Source organism: Tenrec ecaudatus, chromosome 10 (genome assembly GCF_050624435.1).
Source record: "Tenrec ecaudatus isolate mTenEca1 chromosome 10, mTenEca1.hap1, whole genome shotgun sequence".
Taxonomy (NCBI): domain Eukaryota; kingdom Metazoa; phylum Chordata; class Mammalia; order Afrosoricida; family Tenrecidae; genus Tenrec; species Tenrec ecaudatus.
In genome coordinates this window covers 81,874,195-81,898,268 of record NC_134539.1, presented here as the reverse complement: position 1 = coordinate 81,898,268, position 24,074 = coordinate 81,874,195, and the positions used below count along the sequence as shown (strand labels likewise).

The 24,074-nt window shown below is 47.7% G+C and overlaps 1 protein-coding gene across 5 annotated transcripts in view; it reads right to left on the bottom strand.

Annotated features, from left to right (window-relative positions):
- Positions 1-4,041: 4,041 nt before the first annotated feature.
- The window catches only part of MAPKAP1 (MAPK associated protein 1), a 304,461-nt gene continuing 284,428 nt past the window's right edge, over positions 4,042-24,074 (bottom strand). For all 5 annotated transcript variants that reach the window (XM_075560780.1, XM_075560781.1, XM_075560778.1 and 2 more), the window contains 2 exons: positions 9,195-9,292; positions 4,042-4,595 (listed from right to left, as the gene is read on the bottom strand). In XM_075560780.1, the coding sequence (XP_075416895.1) occupies positions 4,470-4,595; positions 9,195-9,292 (224 nt within the window). In that variant the 3' untranslated portion in view covers positions 4,042-4,469. The remainder of the gene's footprint in view (positions 4,596-9,194; positions 9,293-24,074) is intronic.

Genomic DNA, 24,074 nt, shown 5'->3' with positions numbered 1-24,074 from the left:
GAGGCTGAGCAGGTATGGGGCTCCAGAAGCCCTGATGGGCCCCAACTCCTCTGGGGACTCAGGCAGCTTCCTGGGGAAGTACAGAGCTAGTTGGATCCAGAAAGCTGAGTGGCGGCAGCCTGGGGACAGCAGGCAGAGCACAGACAGCAGCGACAAAGGCCTAGTCCAGGCTGCTGTCCAGCTGGCTTCAGGAAGTGGCATCATTTCCAGGAAATGCCATGGCCAGGGGGCTGGATGGGCCTGAGTCCCACAGCGTGTGGCCTGTGTGACTCCCAGCTGGAAACCTTGGAGTTCATTCTGCTGGGGACTTGGGGTTTGGTTGTCAGGAGGGTGGGCGACCAGGATAGACAGTCTCCGTTCCTGGGAAGGGGGCGCAGATGAAAGTGGAGGCTGGCCCTCTGCTCACAGCTCCAGGGTGGACCCTAGCTGGAGGCTGCCTGGCTTGACATGGGGGCCCTGGGGTGTCTGAAGAAGAGGAGGGGCTTGGATCCCACTGCAGCCCTTCCGCGCTTTCCCCGCTGACCCAGCTCTGCCTGGGATGCCTCAATGAGTGGCAAGTAGAGGGGCTGTGCAGCCCATCCACACCCGCCTGTGGCCCAGCCAGAGGGAAAAGCTGGGCCACAGGGCCCAGACTGATGAAGGAATAGCTGTCCCAGAGAGCCTGCAGGGGGTGCCACTGAGCCTCACGACCGCCATGGGCATCTCACTAGCTCTGAGTTGGGAGGAAGGTGTCCTTAGTCACCTGCTGGACAACCACAAGCTGGGGATGCTGGTCCAGGGCTTTGTGACCCAAGCCCTCGCTGTGTCCTGGTGGCCCTGCCAGCCTCTCTGAGAAGATCCCTCTGGGTAATGGCTGCTAAGAGGCCCTGAGGCAGCTCAGCCCAGGCCTCGGCCATGTCGCTGGCGCAGAGAGTGGCAGCTGCTCTGGTCCCATGAGAACCCCTAGGGCGAGGGCAGGGGGGGCTGGTGCAGGCAGAAATGACCACTTACTGCCTGGTGGGCACCTCTTGACCACCGCCCCTCTGGGTCACTCATTGGCAGTTAAAAATCTACTGTGACTTTTTGTCAGAAAAATGACTAAACGGGCGCATTACTTTTTCATTGCAGACCTCGGCATCTGTTTGTCTAATCAGGAGGCAGAGCGGAGCAGTCAGCGAGGGCTGCTCGGTGCATTTTCTGGGCGTTTTCCTCTGTCAGAGGAGTTTACACGGGTAAGAAACAGGCCGCGGTGATCTGAAAGATAACCCCATTCCGCTCACGAGAAGGCTGGGCTTCCACCGCCCTGTTGGGAGTTTGCATTTAAGCAGAGGTGTTTGGTGGGAACTCAATGTGACAGGTTTAACCTGTCCCTCTCCTCCACTACTCCCCGTAGTAGTATGCGTTCAGCGGGGCATTCAGAATCTGGGGTGTTAAACTGTGGAGGCCAAAAGGAGGGATGGGGTGGGGGACAGAAGGGGGCTGAGTCAGCCACATCCCGGTGGCGCAGCCTGGGGTGAGGGATTTCACTTTTGGCCTTCAGTTTCCTTTATCTGTAAGCTGGGGACTAGGTGACTCACACGAGTTGAGCACTTAGTAAGAGACTGGCCCTTTCTGCTCAGGACCACAAGCAAACAGACTGAACCAGGTGGCAGGTACTGATTGATGAAAGAGTGGCAAGCGTTAGCTTGGAGCTCTGTCCTGATTTAAATTTGACTAGTTCTGTACTGGGCCCATGACTTCCAGGCGATCTTGTTTCAAATGCAAGCTCGCTGCCAGCAGGTCCTTCCAACTCACAGTGGCCCTATAGGGCAAGGCAGAACTGCCCCTGTGGGTTTCTGAGACTGTCACTCTGAGAACTCCTCGTCTTTCTCAGGTGGTTTCCAATCACTCACCTTGTGGCTGTCTTGTAGGATGAGGCTTTAGTGTAGGGCACTGCTTTCCCAAGTGAATTTAAAGGAATCAACTCCCAGGCCAGGCACTGCTTTGGTGAGGACCACCCGTGGCAGAGTTTGATGGTGGCAATAGGGTGTTTCACAGCAGCTGTGACAACTGGTTCTGGTCAATGAAATGAATGTGAGAAGTGACACATGGCACTTTCAGACCACAGCATTCTGGGGTCACCTAGACCCACGGGTAAGTTTGTGTGAAGGAAACACTTGTTACTGCAGCGTCCCCTGGCTCATCCCAACCGTAAACTCCTCCCATCCTCAGAGCACCCTTTCAAGTAGGTATTACTGTCCCATTTTACAGAGGATAAAACTGGGGCACGGGGATCAAGCTGCCTGTTGATCTCAGCCAGCAAGGAATTTAAAGCAGACATGCATGACAGAGGTCACCTCAGCTAGCACATTCACATACAAATCAGGAAACTGAGGCCTAGGGTGGGGGCCCAGGGCCCAGCGCGCAGCCACACAGGAGCCAATGTGGAAGGCAGAGCTCCGCAGCCATCAGTCATTCCCCAGGCCTAAAAGGCACCAGGTCACAAGCAGTGGCTGAGCACCTGCACTGTGCCTGGTGCTAGGGAGATGTGAGAGACAGGAGAGGGGGAGGGGAGAGGAGAGGAGGGGAGGGAAGAGGAGAGGAGGGGAGGGGAGGGGAGGAGAGGAGCGGAGAGTAGCGGAGCTAGATATCCACCACGTCTTACCTGGACAGTAGGGTGTGGGGTGTGAGAGGCTGAGGAGATGCTATCCGTCAAGTCTGTTGTTTGGCTGACCCGGGCAGTGGCTGCAGTGTCCTCTTGATGCCAGACACATGGGCACGCTTTACATACAAGGCATGCACGATGAACCAGAGTAAAAGGGTCTCCCTGACTGGCTCGGTGCTGAAGGAGACCCCGGGGCCTTGCACAGGCACTGGCTACCACCTCAGCTGCCAGCACGCTAGCCCGCATCTGCACACTAGCCTTATCACCCACTCAGCATCCTGTGCAGAGCCCTGCCGGGCTCAAGACTTCAGGAATTCACAACAATGTGCACAAGAGGGTATACATTCGAGTTTTATTTGAATACCATTTTAGTATTGAATATGTCACAAGATTCAATGACCAAATTAGTCATGTACATTTTCCAAAGATATCTAAATATAAAACTGCTAAAAATCCAAATACAGATAGCAAGCTACAAATCCTATCTCTTTTGGCCCCAGAGTGGGTCGGAATGGAAGACATTAGAAAAGGATGCTTTCGACGGCTGCGCAGAGATCAGCATGAGAGGAATTCATGAAACGGACCTGTTGTGCGAAGGAATACACTTGACTTTGAGATGCCAGTGTTAGTCACCTCTCTTCTTGTGACTAACACTGTCAGAAAGTTGTTGTCAATGCAGGTCCTCGGAGTAACAGAGGTCCTAGCCCTGGTTGAGGACAGGGTGAGGGGCATCACAAGGGCTGGGCATTGAGAGGCTGGCTGCGGGGGCATCTGGTGAGAGGGCAGTGTGGCAGCGTGACATGGAACCACCAGTTTCCCTCCGCGCCTGCCTTTGCACCCAGGACGAGTGGAAACCGGCAGCTTGTGCCTTGCCCCAGCAGGGAGGCAGGTGCTTGGTGGAGAGGAGGCGAGGGGGCGAGGTCCTTTCAAAGTCAACCAGGTAAAGCCAGCCCCAGCTCCAGGACCAACTCCCATGCAGGTCTACCCGTAAGCTGGAACACACGCTTGCTCATTATTCGATGGAAAAGGTCACTTCTGGCCGGGAGCTCAGCGTGACCTTAAGACTTGCCCATCGACCCCTGGCCTCCCTCCTCCCAGCACGCACTTCCTGGGTGTCTCTGAACTCGGAGGGGCTGGAGCACAGTGAGGAGACAAAGCTTTTTAAAGGGGAAAATGACACAGCTTGAGGCACACAACACTCGAGCCCCTTTAGTAACTTTTAGTAAGAGACTATCCTCAGAGCAACGCACTCACTTAAACAAATGGCATAGTTAAAACTATTGACTACGCCCTAAACCGTTCTTCTGAGAAACCCAGCCGTAGCTTTCCCAATCTCCCTGTTCAGTATGGGAACAAATTTGAAAGAGAACATAAATCAATTCTACACCCCAAAGAATGGGCCACCATACCAACCATGATCAAGAGTACACCTGTTTATTAAAAGGAAAAAAGACAGAAAGGTACATTTTTGTTCTCCAGTTCAGAAATTTGATCACGTTGCAAGGAAATGCCTGGGTCTGACTATGTACATTCTTGGGCAGGGTCACCAGGCAGTGAAGACGACGGGGCACCATGTGACCCCTTGTGGTGGTGCCTGGCCCCTGGGTACTGCTAATCAAAGCTATTGCCACTCAGACTTCAGTCCTGTGGAAATGTCTCCAGCTCCGTCATAGGAAGTGCCCCTCCCCAAATCTGTCCCAAGAACCCACCAACCAGCCTGTGACCCAGAAGCTGGGGTCCCTCTCATGGCTGCAGGGCCCAGGGTAAGCTCTGGGACCCCTACCCTGGGTGAGCAGGCAGGCTGTAAGCTACAGAGAGAGACTGAGGCTAAAGTTGGAGGTCAGTGTCATTGCTGCCCCAATTTCTTCTCCTTCTGGAAGCTGAAGCTTGTACGTCTGTTCAGTTTTCTTTGTTTTTGAGCAAAATAGTCAGCCCGGGCAGTGCTTGCTCGTGATTCCAGGATATAGTTAACCTGGAAAGCAAGATGACACAGCCCAGTTACTTGCCAGCGAGCCCGCAGGCAGAGAGGGGTAAACGAGGCGGACCGGAGCCAGGCTGGGGCCTAAGCCCAGGCGCTCTTGTGGATGGAGGCCAGTCATCACGGCCACCTGGCAGGACCAGCGCTCTGGCTCTGCGAGGGGGGGCCTGTCCATGGCCTTCCACTCAGGAAGGGATGGAGATGGTTGCTAGACATGCAGTCCCCCCGCAGCCTGGACTGCCTCTCAGGCAATCTGTCCCTAGCCTTCTGGGCAGCCTTCCCCAGCCTCACTTTCCTGTTTGAATGAAGAGAAAGTCACAGGGCAAACTCCAAACCCCAAACAGCCCAAGCACCCCTCACCCACCAGCCAACTCTGGTCTTTTCTTGTAACACTTCCAGGGACCACTTGACAAAAAAGAAAAGGGAGGTTTGGAGGACTGACCTGGGCAAGCTCACAAAATTACTATTAGAAAGAAGATCTGGACCAGATGGTCAGGCCCTTCCCCGTTAACGGCTCTCAGTTCTCCACGCTTCCCCAGGCCCACCTAGGCCTCTTCAGCGCCACAGCCATTCCTCTCGGTCTCTCTCAAGCCCCCCGCGCCCCCCGCCCAGACAGTCTCTAGCTGTTTTTATTTGGAACAAATACCATTTATATTTACCAATATTGGAAAGCTATGCCTAGGAATGGACTGGTTTAGTTCTGGCTTAAGGGGCTGCATATCCTTGACCTGGAGCAGGAGAGGCCTCTGTTGCCTGAAAGCCAGAGGGCTCTCGGAGGCAGAGGCACAAGACGGCTGGCCGCATGTGGACAAGGCTCCGACGCTGTGCCCCTGACACACTTTCCGCTCTGATAGGCACCAGCAGCAGCCTCGAGACTGGGAATGAGTACAGAAGGCCTGACACACTCAGCCACCGCCTCGCCAAGTTACCAGCTGAGAGCAATAAATCACCAGGCCCGTGGGCTGGGCTGGCGACTCGGGACACTACAGTGTATGAAGATAAGAGGTTTTATCATTTTTAATAAAAGCAATCGTTGGGTTATATTGTTTGCACACTCAGCCAATCTAGTGTTTTCAGTGTGTTTTTGGCACATAGAACTTGAAAAAAGCATTTAAAAATGATCCTTAACAAGCCAACTATTTCCTAAATTTATTACCTTCAATGCTTCATGATAATCACATAGATAATTTTAATGGAAGATTAATGTAATAATCAAAAGATAAAAACGCCCTTTGGTCTGCCATTAGCTGGTTAATATGCTGTAGCTTAAACTTGCACAATTTTATGCACTATAGAGTGTTTCACTTTCAATGCATTTTACAGCTTAAGGCATAAAAATATAGGGAGTTTTCATGGTCAATAAAGCCACAGTCCCCATCACTCGATCATGAGAAGAACTGTTTGGAAGCACCCGATGATTCCTCAGAGATTCCTCTCAAAAGCCGGTAGAATTAGGGACCACACAGAGCTGACAAGGGTGTAAGAGGAGGGGCTCTGGGACTCCTGAGGGGCTGGGTTCAAATCGAGGCTCTACTCCCATCAGCACTGCAGTCAGTCCCATGCCCCACCTGTCAGCCATTAAAAAACCCAATTCACTGCCAGTGAGTTGATGCCAACTCATCGCAACCCTATGGGACAGGGCCAAATTGCCCCTGTTGATTTTCCAAGATTGTAACTCTCTACGCGAGCAGGTTGGGAGAAAGCCTCATCTTTCTCCCAAGGAGCAGCTGGTGGTTTCAAACTGCTGACTTTGCATCTAGCAGCCCAATTGGTAGCCACTTAGCCTCCATCTATAAAGTTGGGCTTATGATGCCAACACTCTGCCAGCAGGCCGTAAAGAGAAAATGGACAAAAACACTGTCATCGAGTCAATTCTGACTCGTAGTGACACTTAAGGACAGGGCAGAACTGCCCCTGTGGGTCCCTGAGACTGGGACTCTTTACGAGAGTCTCTCTCTCTCTCTCTCTCTCTCTCTCTCTCTCTCTCTCTTTCTCGGTGGTTTTGAACCGCTGACCTTGTGTTTAGCAGCTCTATGGGTAACCACTACGCCACTAGGGCTCTGAGCCAATGACAGGGAACATAAAATACTCTGCACATCATCAGTGATCAATAAGTGAGACATGACCCTTTCTACAAGGACAACACAGTGATATAAAACAATCGGATGGACAGGCGCCTGCTCATAAGTATTTCTTGGGCACCAGGCTCTGGCCTGGTTTTCTCCCTTTGGTGTGAGGCTAGAGCTCTCGTGGCGTACACAACGCCCCAGCGCTAGAGCAATCACACCCTGACCCGTGAACTGCCTCCGATGGAAACACTAAATATTTCTGTCAAATTCACTGACACATGGCTGGTGCCTCAATGAACTAGCTGCCCTGCTCAGTCACTCAGAGTTGGCGCAATGACACCGTCCCGGCACAGGGATGGTGAATGAAGCTGAGCATTTAAATTGCTATAAAAACCAGACATAGACGTGAAATTTAATCTTCTGACAGGATTATGCTCATTAGCTTGTTAAGTGAATCAGGCCTGGGCACCCTCCAACTCTCCAGGCGTCTTTTGCACAAGGTGCTTTTTCTACAAACATTTGGATATAAAAAAAAAACAACATTTTGGGGGAGGCGGCAGGCCTCAGGGGCCTTGCAGAGCAGCAGCTGCTCTGGGGGCGCACTTGGCCTGTGGAATGATTTCTCTGCACTTGATCTTCCGGAGTCTCATATTGAAGTCATAAACCTGTGTTTCTGTCATCAATCTGCTGTTGTGAAAATTATTTGGATGTCAAACACAGGATTATAATTTTACTAGAATCCTTCTGAAGTCTTGAATATTTTAATACTGGCTATAAAAAAATAAAATTTTAAAAAAAGCTGAGCCCCTGACAGGGGAATGGAATATTTCTTTACCTAGTCCCTGAACACTTTGCACAAGTTCCTTCTGCTGCCTTGTGGCAATCTATAACTCTTGGCTCACTGGTTCAAGCATGCTCAAGCAGGCACTCTCCCTGCTCCCTGGCTGGCGGGGGTTTTGCTTCAGGGTGGTCTATGAACCCTGTACCCCTGTCAAAGCTCCAAACTGCCTGCCCAGCAGTCTTGTCTTCTTAAGGGTCACAGACCAAAAACTCTTCTGTAGCCTTTTGAAGCAAAGTCCAGCTTGGATTCTGTTTTCATCTGGGAAACAGAAACACAGCGGACCCATCAACTGCAGGGTATGAACCGAGGCCCCACTTGCACATGCGTTTCTGTCCTGCTGCTATAGCGGAGAGCTCACACATATAAGTGGGTGGGGCCCCTGCAGCCCAAAGGTCAACTGTAGGTTTTCACCCCTTGGCCCCCTGTTGTCTGAGGACCAGCTGTGTTGTCTGTCACCTACCTCACAGAGCTGTGAAGGTCGATGGAATGTGTTAGGTGGCACACTCATCTCAAGTCCTGTACTTTGAGATCCCTCAGTGCTTCTTGAGTGCCCTTGGAAATGTCCTAGGAAGGGCCGAGACCCTCGGCAAGTTTACCCTATCTCATTGGATTTGTGCTCCAGCAGCCCTTTTCTGTCTGTCTGTCTCTCTCTCTCTCTACGATCCTCAATGTACCAGGGGGAACACTTAGGTGTGATAGAACAGCGAGAGTTATCCATGTGTGGCACGGTGGAAGCCTTGTCCTGCCAAAGCACCCTCAGCTTTTCCAGTTTGATCAACCTAGCTTACAATGAGGCTCAAAGGAATCTCAGTCGGCAACAGTCTGAGAAGGACGAGGCCAGGTCAGGTCCTTGGGGTGTGGGGCCCAGGTCAGAACACATACCATGGCCTGGGCTCCTACCCTAGACCTCCAGAACCCCTACCCCCAGGAACACTGGCCCAGGCCAACCCTCGCCTGCATGGCTCTGTGGGTCAGGTTCCTACAGCCTCACCGCCATTCACCGCTCCAGCCACACAGGTGAGTACAGCCTCCCAGTCCCTTCAAGATGGAAATGCTCTTCTCTGCAGACCTGGTATCTGTGTCTTTTCTGGATTCACCTCTCCCTTCTCCCCATACCCCCTTCGAGTCAGTGTACCCTTACCGTCCCCACACAGCACCTCTGCGGCCGATGCAAATCCCGAGTCAGAGGAAACACTCTCTGAGGGCAGGGACTGGCCCTGTGTGGATCTCTGCTGGGGCCAGGCACACAGACTGACACACATTGATCTACAACTGATGCCGGCAGCTGGGTATGCTTACCCAGGCTATTAAAATCACTTTGAATACAGTAAGGCACATTCAAAACAACAACAATAATAATTTCTTTGGAGTCTGTTCCAGGAAGCTTAAGGAGCCTCTGTCAATGGTTGGAAGAAAATAAATGGGGCTTAAGAGGAATAAAGCACACGAAGAACCAGGATTGCCAGGGGGTGGGGTGGGGTGGGGGAGGGCTAGGAGGAAGCCCAAGGGATGCCACTTTGGCTGAGTGGGGTGCCGAGCAGCTACCCTGAAAGGGCACCAGGCTGGACAAAGAAGGCCAGGTAGGAACAGGGCTGGGCAGACAGGAACTTCTGCTGCTCCTCCTCTGCAAATACAGGCTCGGGCAGCCTGCGCCCAGCGCCCCAGCGGAACTGGCCCACTTACCTTGAGTACGATTTCACTGATGGTAGCAGCATCAGATTCAAAGTAGAGGTGTTTATAGTCATGATTGCTTAGATACGTGAGTTTAAAGATTGCGTGACCTGCAAAGAGAGAAGGCGAGGGTGAGGAGGGTCTGGCCAGGTACCTATTGGGAAGACCCACCCCCCCATGATCCTTGGGTGATCCTCCCAAGCGAGAGCACATAGACACTGAGCAGCAACCGGAAGGGTGGGGTTCCTCCTCTCAGGTTGGGTGGAGAGAATGGATAGCCACAGCACACAAGACAAAACAGAACGATCAAACCAAACCGCGAGGTAGTTTCACTCTACCTAGAATAGTTCAGGAGACTGCCGCACCAGGAAGGCCTTACAGACCTACTGCTAGGCAATTATCAGAGAAGGTGGTATTTTCAGGGCAGAACTCCCATCGATACCAAATGATTACTCTAGAAATCACATTACTGAGCAGCAGGAAGGCCGGCCATTAGTAATACTATTGCATTAGGAAGACTTCTCCCTTGCACTACTCCTGTTTGTTAACCCTGCCTGGACACCTTCCAGTGACGCGGGTCATTTCATCACATCCAGGAAAGAGGATCATTTCTACCCTGCGAGTGCTAAGGTGGGAGGGGCTGAGGTGGTGCTGCACTAGCCACGGGTATGGAGAGCCGGTACTCATGAAGTAGAGTGACCTCTGCGGTCAGTGGTCTTCTGAAGACACAAGTCTGTCTGACGGCCAAATTCTTTGATGCCCCTTTCCTACCACCTGCAAATAGCACTGGCCTACTTCCTGGCCCAGCTCACAAGGAGACCCAAGCCGGTCTTTGACAGGCTTGATCCCACGCCATGAAGCCCCTCCCACCGATCCGTCTGCGAAAGACTTGCCCACACGAGGTGACTTGGCTCCACTGCTACCTCCCTGGACAAGTATTCACAGCTACACTTGCATGGCCTAGTCCACTGCACCCAGACAAGCCTGTGCTCTCTGTGCCTCAGCTTTTGGCCAGGCAGGCCATCAGAGGCCTTCCCCTAATCTGGGACATGACTGCCAGCCTATCTGAACAGGCACAAGAACCACAGCTAAGTAAAACAAGGGGCTTTGGAACTCCTGACCCCAGTTGTCTATAAAACTTCCTGGTCTAACACTGGCTCTCCAGTGGCTCTGGGCCCCCAGGACCTTCCAAGAAATACCCTTTTCTTCTTAGACTACTCTAAAGTTGGTTCTCATAGATGACAACCCAAGGAGGGTTGCCCATGAGGGACATTCATTTGGCGCTCAGTAAATGTCCCTGTCCACTCGGGAGCTGCCGGTGACATCTCTCACAGAAAGGATGTCTGCAAACAGCATGGAAACCTCGCTTTATGCGGACCTCGGGGCTGCTAACATTACAATTCAGCAGACCTTCTCTATTAGACTTCTCGCCCACTGTCCTTTTAATTGAAACATCAGCCGGTCATCGTTATTAATTAATAATATATCATCCACATGACTGTAAGTTCACCTCTTTCCCGGAGAAATCTTCATGGGGACTTTATTTACAGTAGCTAATCCTTCAGATCTCCAAAAATAAACTAATATATGTTATACATTTGGGGCCAAAAAACTGGTGCCATTGGTATTTTATCCTGGAAACATTATGATACACTAATTGTGACTATAAATTGTATATTGAAAAAAATGAACTAACAATTTCTGAAAAGCCTTACTTTCAATCACTTGACAAATGTAGCCTGATTCTAAATTGTGGTACTGAAGTGTTAGAATTTGTAAGTGGAAGCTAATCATGATGTTAATGTATAAGTGACCTGTTTCTCATCAGGAAGTGACTATCACATGTACAGATGCACCTAGATTGAGGTGCACTCGTGTAGCTGCATCTGCATGTCCTCATCTCCACAGGGTCCTGGGATATCTGCATCTAACCCAGGATGTCACGGAGCGCAAGAACAATAGAGCACTGTCTTTGCTGGCCACGCTAAGTGACCACGCAGAGTCATCGACGGCGGGCACAGGGCTGTGAAGGACAAACAAGACACACCCCCTCCAGGAGGCCTTACTGCTGACACCTGGCCACGGCAGACAGACATCCCAGGCCCAGGGCTAGAAAGGACCAGAAGGTCTTAGGGAGACCTGTAGACCTTAAGCTTCAGGGTTTACTGCTTCTTTTGATTAGTGATCTCAAGGACTGTCTACACCACCTGCTCCTACTTGTCACTGGCAAAAACAAAAAAACCCCAAATGAGCATGTGTTGTCTGAATGACTGAGACATCACTGAAAACGCTGCCTGTGCTGTTGGCGGAACCAAGTCTGTGCACAACATACGTGGCATGCACTCTGCATGGGCTGGGAACCTCGGGATGGAAACCTGGGTTCTGACAGCATCCACAGGGTATGTTAACCAGGGACTCCCGAAGGGTGGCCTGTGGCTTGCCTGCAAAGCAGTACAACCAGAAGACGAGAAGAACCCCCATGCCATGCCAGAGCTCCTTCAAAACTGGACCTGACCAGGTGCCCTCAAACACCCCACCTTCTGTATTTTTATTGTCCACGCTGGGCTCTCGGGCTGCATGTGGCCCTTACTAGTCCCCAGAGCTCATTCCAGAACACACCTGGAGGAATGGATAAAAACAACGAAGAAGCCTATGGTCCCCCAGCCCTCTTAAATCTGATTTATTTGTCCTTGCCAGTGGGAGCATGTACGCCACGAAGAAGAGACAATACCGAGAGGAACCATTACCTAGTATTTGAGTTGGAATTCTAATGAGTCATCCCTTTTGCAAATAGTCACAGCTGTTAATAATCCAAGTTAAGGTTCAGTGGGACCACCACAGCGGTGTGCCTCCTGTTAGCCAGACTCCACGGGAAAGCTCTAGTTTACGCTCAGGTGCTAAGACCAGCAGACACGTTTCCATCCACACCGCAGCCCTGAGACAAGGGGCCAACTCCTAGAGAAAGTTTTCATTCTGAAGTCCCCAGGATCCCGTGTTTTACTGTGGGGCCAGAGGAGTAGTGTTCCTCAGACTAAGTCCTACAAGAGAAGGAGCTAGAACAAGGGATAGAGAAATGGACAGCAGGACTCGGTGAAAAGAAGAAGTGCAGGGCACTGCGGTGGAGATGCCAAGGCAGGAGGTGGCTGCCCGCTGTGGGAACAGGATGCAGGGGAGGAGGAGAAGGGTAAGGGAGATGGTAGGCTGCCAGAGTCATAAGACAACACTACCTCAGTGGGTGCTTGAGCAGAGCAGGCTTCAGTGGGGGACAGAGCTCACACGGCTGGTACTCCTACTAGACTCACCAGCTGCTGGGGCCACTGGTGAGTTTAAAGCAGGAGAGTGGAGTACAGGGTCCAATTGCATTTTAGGGTGTTTCTTTGGCGCTCTCGGGCAGGGGTCCTCAAACTTTTTAAACAGGGGGCCAGTTCACTGTCCCTCAGAGGGCCATTGGAGGGCCGTAGTTTAAAAAAAAAAACTATGAACAAATTCCTATGCACACTGCACATCTTATTTTGAAGTAAAAAAAAATGGGGCAAAAACACCTGGTGGGCCGGATAAATGTCTTTGGCAAGCCGCATGTGGCCCACAGGCCGTAGTTTGAGGACACCTGCTCTAGGGCCTGCTTGCTGTCATGCGGGTGGAAGCAATTGTGGTTCTGGGTGAGAGTGGAGCAGCTGAGGGAAGGCGGTGCTGGCAGGCCCTGGGGATGCTTACAGGACAGTAAAAGCTAATATGCAGAACCCACACTTGGATCAGCTCAGCCACTCCAACACCGATATAGTAAAAGGCAACAAGTTAATTAACCTCTTGCTGGAAATGAACGTTTCAATAAGCACGAGTGATTTATGTCACGTGGTAAATTTTCACCAGAGATATCTGGCTCTCGGCGTGGATGGAAACAGTAAGAAAAGTCTGCTCTCAAATTCTTTATTGGCTTCAGCTACCTCAAGATGCATCTCAGACAAGGAGGGGGAGGGGTCACACCAGTTCCTCAGCAATAGCCAACCTGTGTCCTGGAAGGTGGGGGGCAGAGTTACCTGGGAAATTCCAAGAACAGTAGCCATTTTTGTAAGTAACGGGTAAGTAAGCCACGGAAGAAAAGCATTTTGAAACCCCCTTGAATTTATGTAATTTGGAACAAAATACAAAGCTTAATATTTCAATTAATTAAAATTATTTTTCTTGATTGCAAAATTCTGCTTGGAAAATAGGCATGACTCAAGCCTGGGAAAGAGAAAGGAGAAGCCTGGGCTCTGAGGGAGACCGACCATGGAGTCCCAGCCCCAGGTGCCCAGCCCTGGTGATGTACTGGTTATGTCAGCAGTTTGAAACCACCAGTGCTCCTCGGGAGAAAAGCAGGGTGGCTGTGAGTCGGCACTGACTCCAAGGCAGTGAGCGTGGGTTTGCATGTGGCGGGCGGTAGTGGTGTTATTGTTGACAACGGTGATGAACTAACCCTTAACAAAGAAAATGCTTCTTATTTAAAGAGTACTTTTTCATTATTTGGAGATTGTTTTTGATCGGGCTTTTCTAGTAGACTGGCAACCACGGCACGTCTGTGTGAAGAATGCACAGTGTAACAGGATGGCGTGGCCTCTAAGTTCTTGACAGACACCTCACCTGCTTCTGCCTACTGAAATGAAAATCTGGAGATGTCCAAATAGGTTAACTTGTGCTTTTGTTTTACAAAGAAAACTAGAGAAGGTGGAATATAATATTGACCAGAAATGTTTAGCAGTGAAAACAGGAAAGTGGAGATGCTTGAGCTTTGGGGCCATAATTTATCCTTGGCATTATGAACTTTAACTAAACTGGTGTGTTGAAAAAGTCGCTCCCCTGGCCAATTCACACTGGTCATTTTGAAAAGGTGGCTATTAACCAAATGGGATAAGCTTTAAGCCAACAGGGATGGCTTATACCCTTTTTAAAAGAGGTACTCCCAGATTCCTGGAGATTGTTCTTTGAAAGGCTGCCCCTTCTAACACTACCTGTCAGCAACACTGAAGAGCCCACCTTGCTAAAACTCCAGGTAAATTACCACTTGCCAAGAAAACAAGATTAAGTTTATTTCATTTTCAATTAGAAAACACATTTAAAATAACTAGACATTTAAAATTAAGAGGAAAACTCCTCCATGACATCCCATCATCCCCACACCTGAGCACTGAAGACACTCATGAACTTTCCAGTCATTCTCATGTGTCTAGCTCCACTCGGCAGTAACCACAATGCACACCAATTTCTTCTTAGCTAACACAGCCTCTTGCTGTTGTACCGAGTCTTCATAACTACCCTGATTATTTTATGCCACCCAAGTATCTGTGCCACCGCTGCTGTTCTCTGTTGAACATTCGTAGTCTAAATCAGGAGATGAAGAACATCGTTGGGGATAGCTGACCATGTTCTTGATTCCTTTGCATCAGGCACGGACACGCTTACAAGAGTGGTTTCCTGCATTTGACCACTTCCGGTCGCTCTGGCCTGGACGGGAAAACGCTCACTGCATTTCTTGGGGAAAAGGAAGAGAGCGCATGTTCTTTGGGGGGAGTTGCACTTGCCTGTAGGCTGTGAGCGCCTGCTCTCTGGGATGAACACTCCTTCATAAGCCAGCCTTCAAGGTAAGCAGCAATTCACAACTGCCTACAGGGAGCTTTAATGCCATACATTCAACTGGCAAAGTGACTGCTCTTTTCTGACTGGCCCACAGTGGCAGAGCCCCAGGGGACTCTAATGACCTATGATTCCAGAGCAAGAATTGCATCTAACTCCCTCTTCTGCCAGCATCTTTCACACTCTCTTGTTCCTGCCTATAATCATAATTAAGTCATTCTAAAACTAAAAACTCCTCTGGCAATGTTATTTCCCTCTCTTAGAGGTGTCTGTAACACAGCATCCCTGAGTTGGGAAAGTCAGAAGGTATCTATCTATCTATCAAATCATTTTACTGGGGGCTCATATAACTCTTACATAATCCATACATACATCAATTGTGTAGAGCACATTTGTACATTCGTTACCCTCATCATTCTCAAAACATTTGTTCTCCATGTAAGCCCCTGACATCAGCTCATTTTCCCCCTCCCTCCCTGCTCTCCCCTCCCCCTCACGAACCCTTGATAATTTATAAATGATTATTTTGTCATATCTTACACTGTCTGACGTCTCCCTTCACCCACTTTTCTGTTGTCTGTCCCCCAGGGATGAGGTTATATGTAGACCCTTGTAATTGGTTCCCCTTCTCTACCCCAGCCTCCCTCCACCCTCCCGGTATCGCCACTCTTACCACTGGTCCTGAAGGGATCATCCATCCTGGATTCCGTGTTTCCAGTTCCTATCTGTAACATTGAACATTCTCTGGTCTAGCCAGATTTTTAAGGTAGAACTGGGATCATGATAGTGGGTGGGGAGGAAGCATTTAGGAACTAAAGGAAAATTGTATGTTTCATCATTGCTACCTTGCACCCTGACTGGCTCGTCTTCTCCCGTGACCCTTCTGTCAGGGGATACTCCAGTTGCCTACAGATGGGCTCTGGGTTCCCACTCCACACTCACCCTCATTTACACTGATATGATTTTTTTAAACGTTTTATTAGGGGCTCATACAACTCTTATCACAGTCCATACATATACATACATCAATTGTATAAAGCATGATATGATTTTTTGTTCTTTGATGCCTGATACCTCATCCCTTTGACACCTCCTGATCACACAGGCTGGTGTGTTTCTTCCATGTGGGCATTGTTGCTTCCAAACTAGATGGCCACTTGTTTACCTTCAAGCCTTTAAGACCCCAGACGCTATATCTTTTGATAGCTGGGCACCATCAGCTTTCTTCTCCACATTTGCTTATGCACCCACTTGTCTTCAGCGATCATGTCAAGGTCTGCATCTCTTCTAATTGTACATTTCCCTTCCTCAGGTCTTTCCCTTTATGGCATTAATTACTATCAATATGCTGATGATCCCAAAGCAGTTATCTGGCCTTGACCTTTCTTCAGAGATTCATAACCAGCCAACTGCCAACTGCATCTGGTTCACAGTGCAACATGTCTAGAATCAAAGTTAACACTTCCCTTATATCAAAAGCTTGGTTGGAGGCCTGATCACATCAAGTTCCAGGCATTTGCTTCTCTAACGTGCTTTCCACATCTTCATGTCCTGTGCCCATAGACCTTACCCAAGCGCTGACCATTTATTGCCACCACCAAACTGGAAGCTAATAAATGTATTTTTTAAGCCATTATGTTTTGGGGGTAATTTGCAATACAGCAATAGATAAATAATATACTGCTATTTCAGGGGGAAATATCAGCAACTCTTATTAAACACCCGCAGTGTTTAACTGCTCTGAAGTCCATCAGTACATATTTTCATTCAGCTACTTCTCAGGTCTAGAGTTTTCACTGGGTTGGTTTTTTTTTTCCATTCTGCCAAGGATTTTTATTTGGTCAAGAGACAAAATCTGTGTAGTACCGAAATGACAGTTCATTATGTAAATTTTGAGTCAGAGTACGATTTATCAGAACAGTGCTGCCATCCTCCCAGTCCTCCCCTGACGACTGTGCCGCTCCCTCTGCTATGGTTGCTGGGAATACACACAGCAAAGCATAGACTACTTTAACAGTTTCTCCAGGTATAGTTAGTGACACCGATGACAGTCTTCAAGTTGTGCAACCATCCTTACCCTACTTTTGTGAGCTGTTCCTTCCCTATTAACATAAAATGGGCTCCTTATAATAAATGGGCTCTTTTTATTTTCCTTTATTTTTATTTTTTAAATAAAAAATCATTTTATTGGGGGCTTTTACAGCTCTTATAACAGTCCATACATCAACTGTATCAAGCACATTTGTACATATGTTGTCATCATTTCCAAAACATTTTCTATTCGAGCCTTGGGTATAGGCTCCATTTTCCCCTTGCTTCCCCCACCCTCCTACCCTTGTGAATCCTTGATCAATTATATATTGTTGTAATTATCTCATATCTTACACTGTCCATGGTCTCCCTTCACCCCCATTTCTTGTTTTCGTCCCCTGGGGTGGGGGGTGGGCAGCATTATATATCCAACCTTGTAATGGTTCCCTTTAAAATTCCTGAATGGATTTGTAACAGTGATTTTGAAGGCTCTCTGGTGGTGCAGTGGGTTAAGTGTTGGAAGGTCAAACCCACCAACCACACACTATATGGGACAGGTTGCTTTGTAAAGATCCTTGTTGAGGGTCTGCATTTTGTTGTCTCCCCTTTTAGAATTTGGGCTTTGTTCTGACAGGCAGATGATTTACTTGCAGATTAATTTGATCTTTTAAAGTCTCCTTACAAAGATGTTAGGGTTTAATTTAGCACTGGGTTACCCCTACTCCTAAGGCTTGGCTAGCTGAAGTGTCTCTGGTTGGTTAGAACTCTAGTTTACCATGTGAGGTTCTGTGCAAATTTATGGAGTGCTTTCTCAGTGCAGATTCCTCCTTTCTATCTGGCTCTGTGAACTTCAGTTGTCTCAGCCTCCCTGGTTCAGTGAGACTGCCGGCCCGGCCACCTTCCTCCCTGGGTCACAGATCAGAAGATTCGAGGAGGACAGCTGAGGTGAGAACAGATCTGACTTTGTTTTCCTTTGATCGGGATCACAGTCCAGTGTTGCCTATTGCCCAACCTTGGAAAAGTTTCTTAGCTTTTGCTCATTTTCTAGTTGTTTGTGACAGAAGCGCAAGCTCACTCTCTCATGGAAGTTGCCTACAAGAATCTTGTAAGCAATTCTGATTTTGATTTCAGTGAAAGCATGGCTTACTTTTTCCACGTTATTTATTATGAAAACACAATTTGAACCTTGGCAATGAGGTAAAAAGATCTTCTCCATAATTTATCCATCTGAAAGATCTTTCTCAGAGTTTTCCAGTAGGAAACAGCCCCTACACTTACCCCTTCTCAATTAGGATCTCTTCTGGTGTTAAAGTGGAGAAAGAAAGAATCAGAGGAAAGGGTACTAAAGATCTAGGAAAATGGAGATGTCTGCAAAATTTTCATTAAACCTAGATAATTGGTTTTCCACCATGGGCCCATAAGACCCAAGTCAATAATTAAGAGAAAATGTATAGTTAGGAAAATGACATCTCCCAGGAGGAAAGAAGTTGGGACCCCAAAAATGTTTTCTACTCTCTAAGTACCAACATTCCAACGACCACAGCAATTTTTTTCTTGTTTAATAAGTCCTCAGGAAAAAGGAAAGCTTTCAGGGAATGTTAGAAAGTCCCAAGTCTTACGCCCAGTCAATGTTGCCCACAAACTCAGCATGTGTACACATTCGACAGGTAGCCAGCATGTTCCAAAGAGCCTTTAAGAGCGACTTATGAGTACCTTTTCATTATTTGGGAGGCGTGTTCCTCCTTTCATCCATCTGGACCAGAGTAGATTCTCTCACCTCCTAGATTCACACAGAGTTGATTCTTCGAGAGAGCTCATGCTGATGTGAAACTCTCTTCCCCAGGAGCAACAAAGACAAGCACATTGGTCGCACCTATCATGTGCTGATGGTACACAGCAATACCAGTTGAAGAACAAGATGGCAGGGCCGCCATGTCTCTACAATCCTGAGGTGCCTCCTTATCTCCTTGCGGAAGAGCCAAAAGTCCTTTGAAAAGCTCTACACTCAGGCAGAGTGAAAGAGTCATGAGGACCACCTCTATCCCCTGGGCATGCAATGCTGGCTTTCTGGAGGATGCAGCTGGGAGCCTACGTAGGCATGCCTAGTACAAAAGTCAGATGTCAGCTAATGATGACGAGGTCAGTCAATGGGACACGTGCTGAGTTGGCTCCCACCAGTGGATGTCTCAGGAGTCTGGCCAGTACTGCCTAGCCTCAGCGAACTGTTTCTGAAAACACAGTGATGGCCTATTTAACAGCAGATCACAGCTAAGGGTTACTGGAAACCAAATTGGGTCAGAGAATCCAAGACTGTTTCCTGCCATTACTGCCACATGCTGGCCCATGCTTCGTCTGGCTGCACCCTGGCCCTTCCCTCCCTCCCACATACTTGCAAAAATGGAGGTGGTCTCCCCAGTTGCCCAGACCTGTCTCCCCGGCAGCTCCCTTGTTTTGGAAGGAGATGATAAATAAATCAAAATGCACTAAGCAGCACTTCCCCGGGCCCTCGCCTCCTTCACTGGATGTGCACCTCATCAATCACACTATTGTCTGCTTGAAAGGCGAGCCTTGTAAATGTCATATCCACTCAGGCCCAAGGAGAGGCGCATCCAAATGCAGCAAGGAGTTTTAATTGGATAGTGTAATTAAACTAAAAAACCCCAGCAGACTCCCTTTGACAGGATAGATGAAGACCCCTTTTAATAGGGCTAGGAAACATATCTGTTAAATGGATGAGGCACTGCCTGCTCCTGATTGTGCTCTAGAGTACTCTTATGAAAAGGCAATTCAATAACTGGGGCATTTACTATGTTAGAGTCAGTTGTGTTCTGTAATCAGGCGATACTTACCGTATTTGATCTGGAACTTATGAAGCAAGTCCTCATCAAAAGCATGAAAACACAACAGCATACTCAGCTAAGGGCTGGCACACTGGGGCCTCCTGGTCTTCCACAGAGTCGGAGGTTGGGGCTTCAGTCCAATGCAGGGGCCTTACGTACAAAGTATGCCAGCATGGGTCTCTAGCTCTTCCAACTGGTGCTGGTCAATGGCACCAGCCTGCTCCTTTCACACAGTCTTGGGAGTATTTAAAGAAGGTAATAAAATTCTTGCTCCAACAAAACTTCTGGGTAATCCTCTCCTGTAGGAACCCTGAGCCTGTCACTTCGGTGTGAGTGTGGTGTGCACTTTCTCCACTAGAATTACTCCTATCAAACAAGAAGTATTTTGTGATCATAGGATTCAATGTATGGGCTGAGGTACACCACATTAGTTTCTGTCCCAAACCTGAGTCTTTCTGTCATGCTCCTTTTGTTACGAGAGCAAGGACCACACACACAGGCATTTTCAGATAGATGCACATGTATATGTACATATGTACATGCATGCAGTACACACACCCAGACACGTGTGCACCAGAGCCTTGCAGTTCTATGAAGAAGGTAAGAGAAGTAAATGAGAATGTCTGAAAAATGCACACGGCTATCTTATAAGTAACCCTAACAATTTTGTTCAGATGGCATACTGGTGCTCCAAGAACAAGGCTCTGGACAGGAGCCTCTGTGTGGGGGGAACGAGAAAGCCTCGGCGGGTGCAGAACCGAGCTTTAGGGCTTCCCTCCTACAGTTTTTCCCAAACAGTGAGCTGCTGTCCTTGACTTACACAAACCTGGAAGTCTGTGTCCCTGGGCCATCCCTCAGATGGTTTTGCTCCTTTAAAAATGGTTTGTCTGATGACTGCTTTCACACCCCCCATAAAGCCTTCTTGAAGCTCTATTTGGGAACCTCTGAAGATTTTTACTTCGGGTCTTTTATGATGGGTTGACGAACCCCAGTAAGAACATAGAGGGGAATGTATATAATCTATAGAAACAGGATACTGAATCAAACCATCAAATTCCTTTAAGCTTAAATGAAAACTGCATAAAAGTATTTCAACCGTCAATTTGGCTATCACTTCGAGCCAGTATGAATTCTGCTGGAAAGGCTATTTTCGTGCAGATGTGGAATTCAATGGGAAAGACTAACTCGTGTACCAACATCAATCAAAATGTCGACTTCGCTGGCAGCTCTCAACAGTCAGGCAGGTTCAAAGGTCACAGGATAAAGAAAAAGCCAAGCTCCGGTTCAGCTCTAATATCTCCCCTGTAGAAGTCTTGCAAAAGTACCCCCCTTCTGTATTAGCCTTGCTTTCATTAATCTTCTTGCCATCTTCTTTAACTAGTCATGCAGAACCGCTCGATAGCAAGGCGTATAATGGGGAAGGCCCGGTGCCTATTACCGCGTTAACATTCTCTTAAGCCCCAGTGCAACAATGGAACGGGGAAGGCAAAGGAAATCAGCGACTGCAGGGCGCAGCACAGGCAATTCAATTACAGCCCTGGCTTACCTATGTACTTCTGACCTATAAAACACAAGAGGCCTTTGTGTCTAACTGGCTTGGCCATTAAGGTTGCCGAATATCACAACAATGCTGATCTTTTCTATTTAAGCCAAATCAATGTGGACAAATCATTATTCAGTAGCTTTAATTTAATTAGTAAATTAAATACACTACTTTACAGATCATGTCAAGTACTTATGAAAAGAAAGATTCATTTAAGCGGGAGGTTACCGATAAGCCTGGCTAATTTAAGACAGAGCCTTAACCCAAGCTCCTCTCAAATATCCAGCAGGTTCTATTCATGAAGGCTTAACAGTATCTGGCTGTGTGGTCAACTCAGGCTGAAAGTTCCCGTCTTAAATTCAGTGTTTTGGAGAAAAACAATACAAACAACGCCCTACATAACCTGCATGAACAGAATCAGATTTCCTTTAAATTATACTACTGCAAAAGAACATAATCAGGTTACCTCTATTATGTTGTTTCCTTAAGATTTTATATTATCTACACTTAATTGAGATGTAGAGCTTTTTTCAGCTATAAAGACGACAGTTACTTTATTAAGGTTTAAATCTTATTTCTTAATAATAGGCTGTTTCCTTTAAGGATTCGGAACCTGCACCATCTTCTTATGCTGAAACCAGGTCTGGCATAAGTTGGCCTGGTGATTTACACAGCCAACATCTCTGATGGGCAGGAATCTCACAGGAAGGCTCCTCGCTTTTGTTGCAAGCATTGGAATTTGGGGTTAGACTCAACTAGGGAGCTCACTGCATTCAAAGTCAGCCTCCATCAACACATCAACAAGGGGGATGGAATGTTCTTTCTTGGGGACAATTTAACCACAACATTTTTCTCCTCTCAGGTGCTGTACACATCTTTGTTCCATTAACATGAATTAAAATGAATTCATTTTCTTGAGGTCTGTGACATCCTTTAAAAATAGCAAAAGCTATCCTAAGGGCTAGTAAAACCAGACTGAGAAATCACCGAATTAAGTAATAAAGCAAAACGTAGCGCTTTTTTCTCTTTTAAAACTCAAAGGCTGAATTTATTCTTAATTTCTTGAGGTTGGCAATGCAAAGGATTTCTCAACTAACTTGTCTAAGGGTCCACATATTTATACGCTCCGGTTTGTTTGGGTTTCTTAGGGCATGTATCTATGTAGTCATTATGTTCCAGGTCCCTACCCACTCACAGGCACAGCGGAATAAATCTTCCCTCAGAGGATGGCTTAAAAGGGAGAAGTTGAAGTACAGGAGAGAGCCACTGCACTGCTATTAATGAAGACGGGCTGCAGAGTCTGGGGCTTTCTGATTCCACAATATCTGTAATTATGTGTTTCACTGCAGGCACTCAAAGGCTCAGTCCCTTTGCCAAGCCAGCCATTCATACACTTTTGGGGTATGGCATCAATTAAACATGAGTCGGGCTACTTATGACGACCAAATCAATGGGTTGACAGAAGCTTCTCAATAAACACTGTAAACTGGCCCCATTTGAAGGTTTTAAAAACCATTTCTTTTCTGTTCAAAATTAAGACAAACATTTCTCAAGCTAGACCGGGGACAACTTTATTACCCTCCCAACACTTAAAGCCTTTTTTTGTATAGAAGGCTGTGTAATAACACGTCTGCTCTGTTTTCACAATGAAATTATTCCAGTTGGTCAGACGTTCCACTCTTTGCAAGACACTTGTGTTATGAGAGATAAAAACATGAAAAAGGAAATATATTGCAGAAATCAAAAACCTTATCTACTTCTAGACTCTCTCTCTTTGCCATAATTCAGTCAAGAAAGCCCCAAGAATAATTTTTGATGTAAACTCAGCTACAAACATACATCACTATGCTGATAAAAATCACGGGCTAAACTTATGAAATATAGTGACTTTCATTTCTTTAGTGCTGTTAAAATAACTTTTTTCTAAGACACAAAAGATAAAATGTAGTACCATTAATCCTCAAACAACAACAACAAAGCAAATAAACACAAGAAGGAGCACTGTAGATTAATTCTGCGGTCCTTGTTTAACCACTTTACAATGTAAATTATATAGAACACTCTTGGCTTATAATTTCTAGCCTCACTAAATTCAATTTCAAGTTAACCAACATTCACTGAGGACAACTCGGTGCCAGGCACTGCAGAAGAGCTGAGGATACAGGTCCCTGGCCAATGAGGTCAATGCTGAGATGGTGGTGGTGGTGGTGGTGGTGGTGGTGGTGGTGGTGGGTGGGTGGGGCAGGCCAGAGCAGAACTGCAGTAGGTAAGCATTATATTGTATGATGTGCTTTAGCAGGTGTGGACAAACTCCTGGGAGCAAAGCTACATAGACTGGTTGCCAGGAGAGCTGGAACTTGAAAGATTAGTGTAGAGTAGTAGTGAGGTTTATTCCAGGCAGGGGGAAGCGTAGTGGCGGAGAATGTGAGGCATGTTTATATATGTGAGGGGTTCACAGTGGCCACTGCTCAAGTTCAGGTTGGAATGTCAGGGACCCTGAGGCCAGAGGGGTCAGGGGAAGGTCAGCATCTGTAAAGGCTGTGCTGAAGAATATGAATTTTATTCTCTACGTCTGTAACCTTTAAAGCACATCCCCCCCCCCCCCCGCAACATACACACCTTTTTGTTCAGTGGCAAATCAGTTTACTTTTTTTGTTGCTGTGGTTGAACATATACACAGTAGAACGTACACCAATTCAACAGTCCCAACATGTACACGTCATATGCACCATTCTCACTCTCCTTTTCTGAGTCCTGCCTCCCTTATTAGCATACACTCACTGTCCCCTAAAGCTCCTACCCAATCTTCAGAGTTACTGTTGTCGATCTGATCTCATATAGTTCTTAAAAGAGCAGAATGCTCAAGGC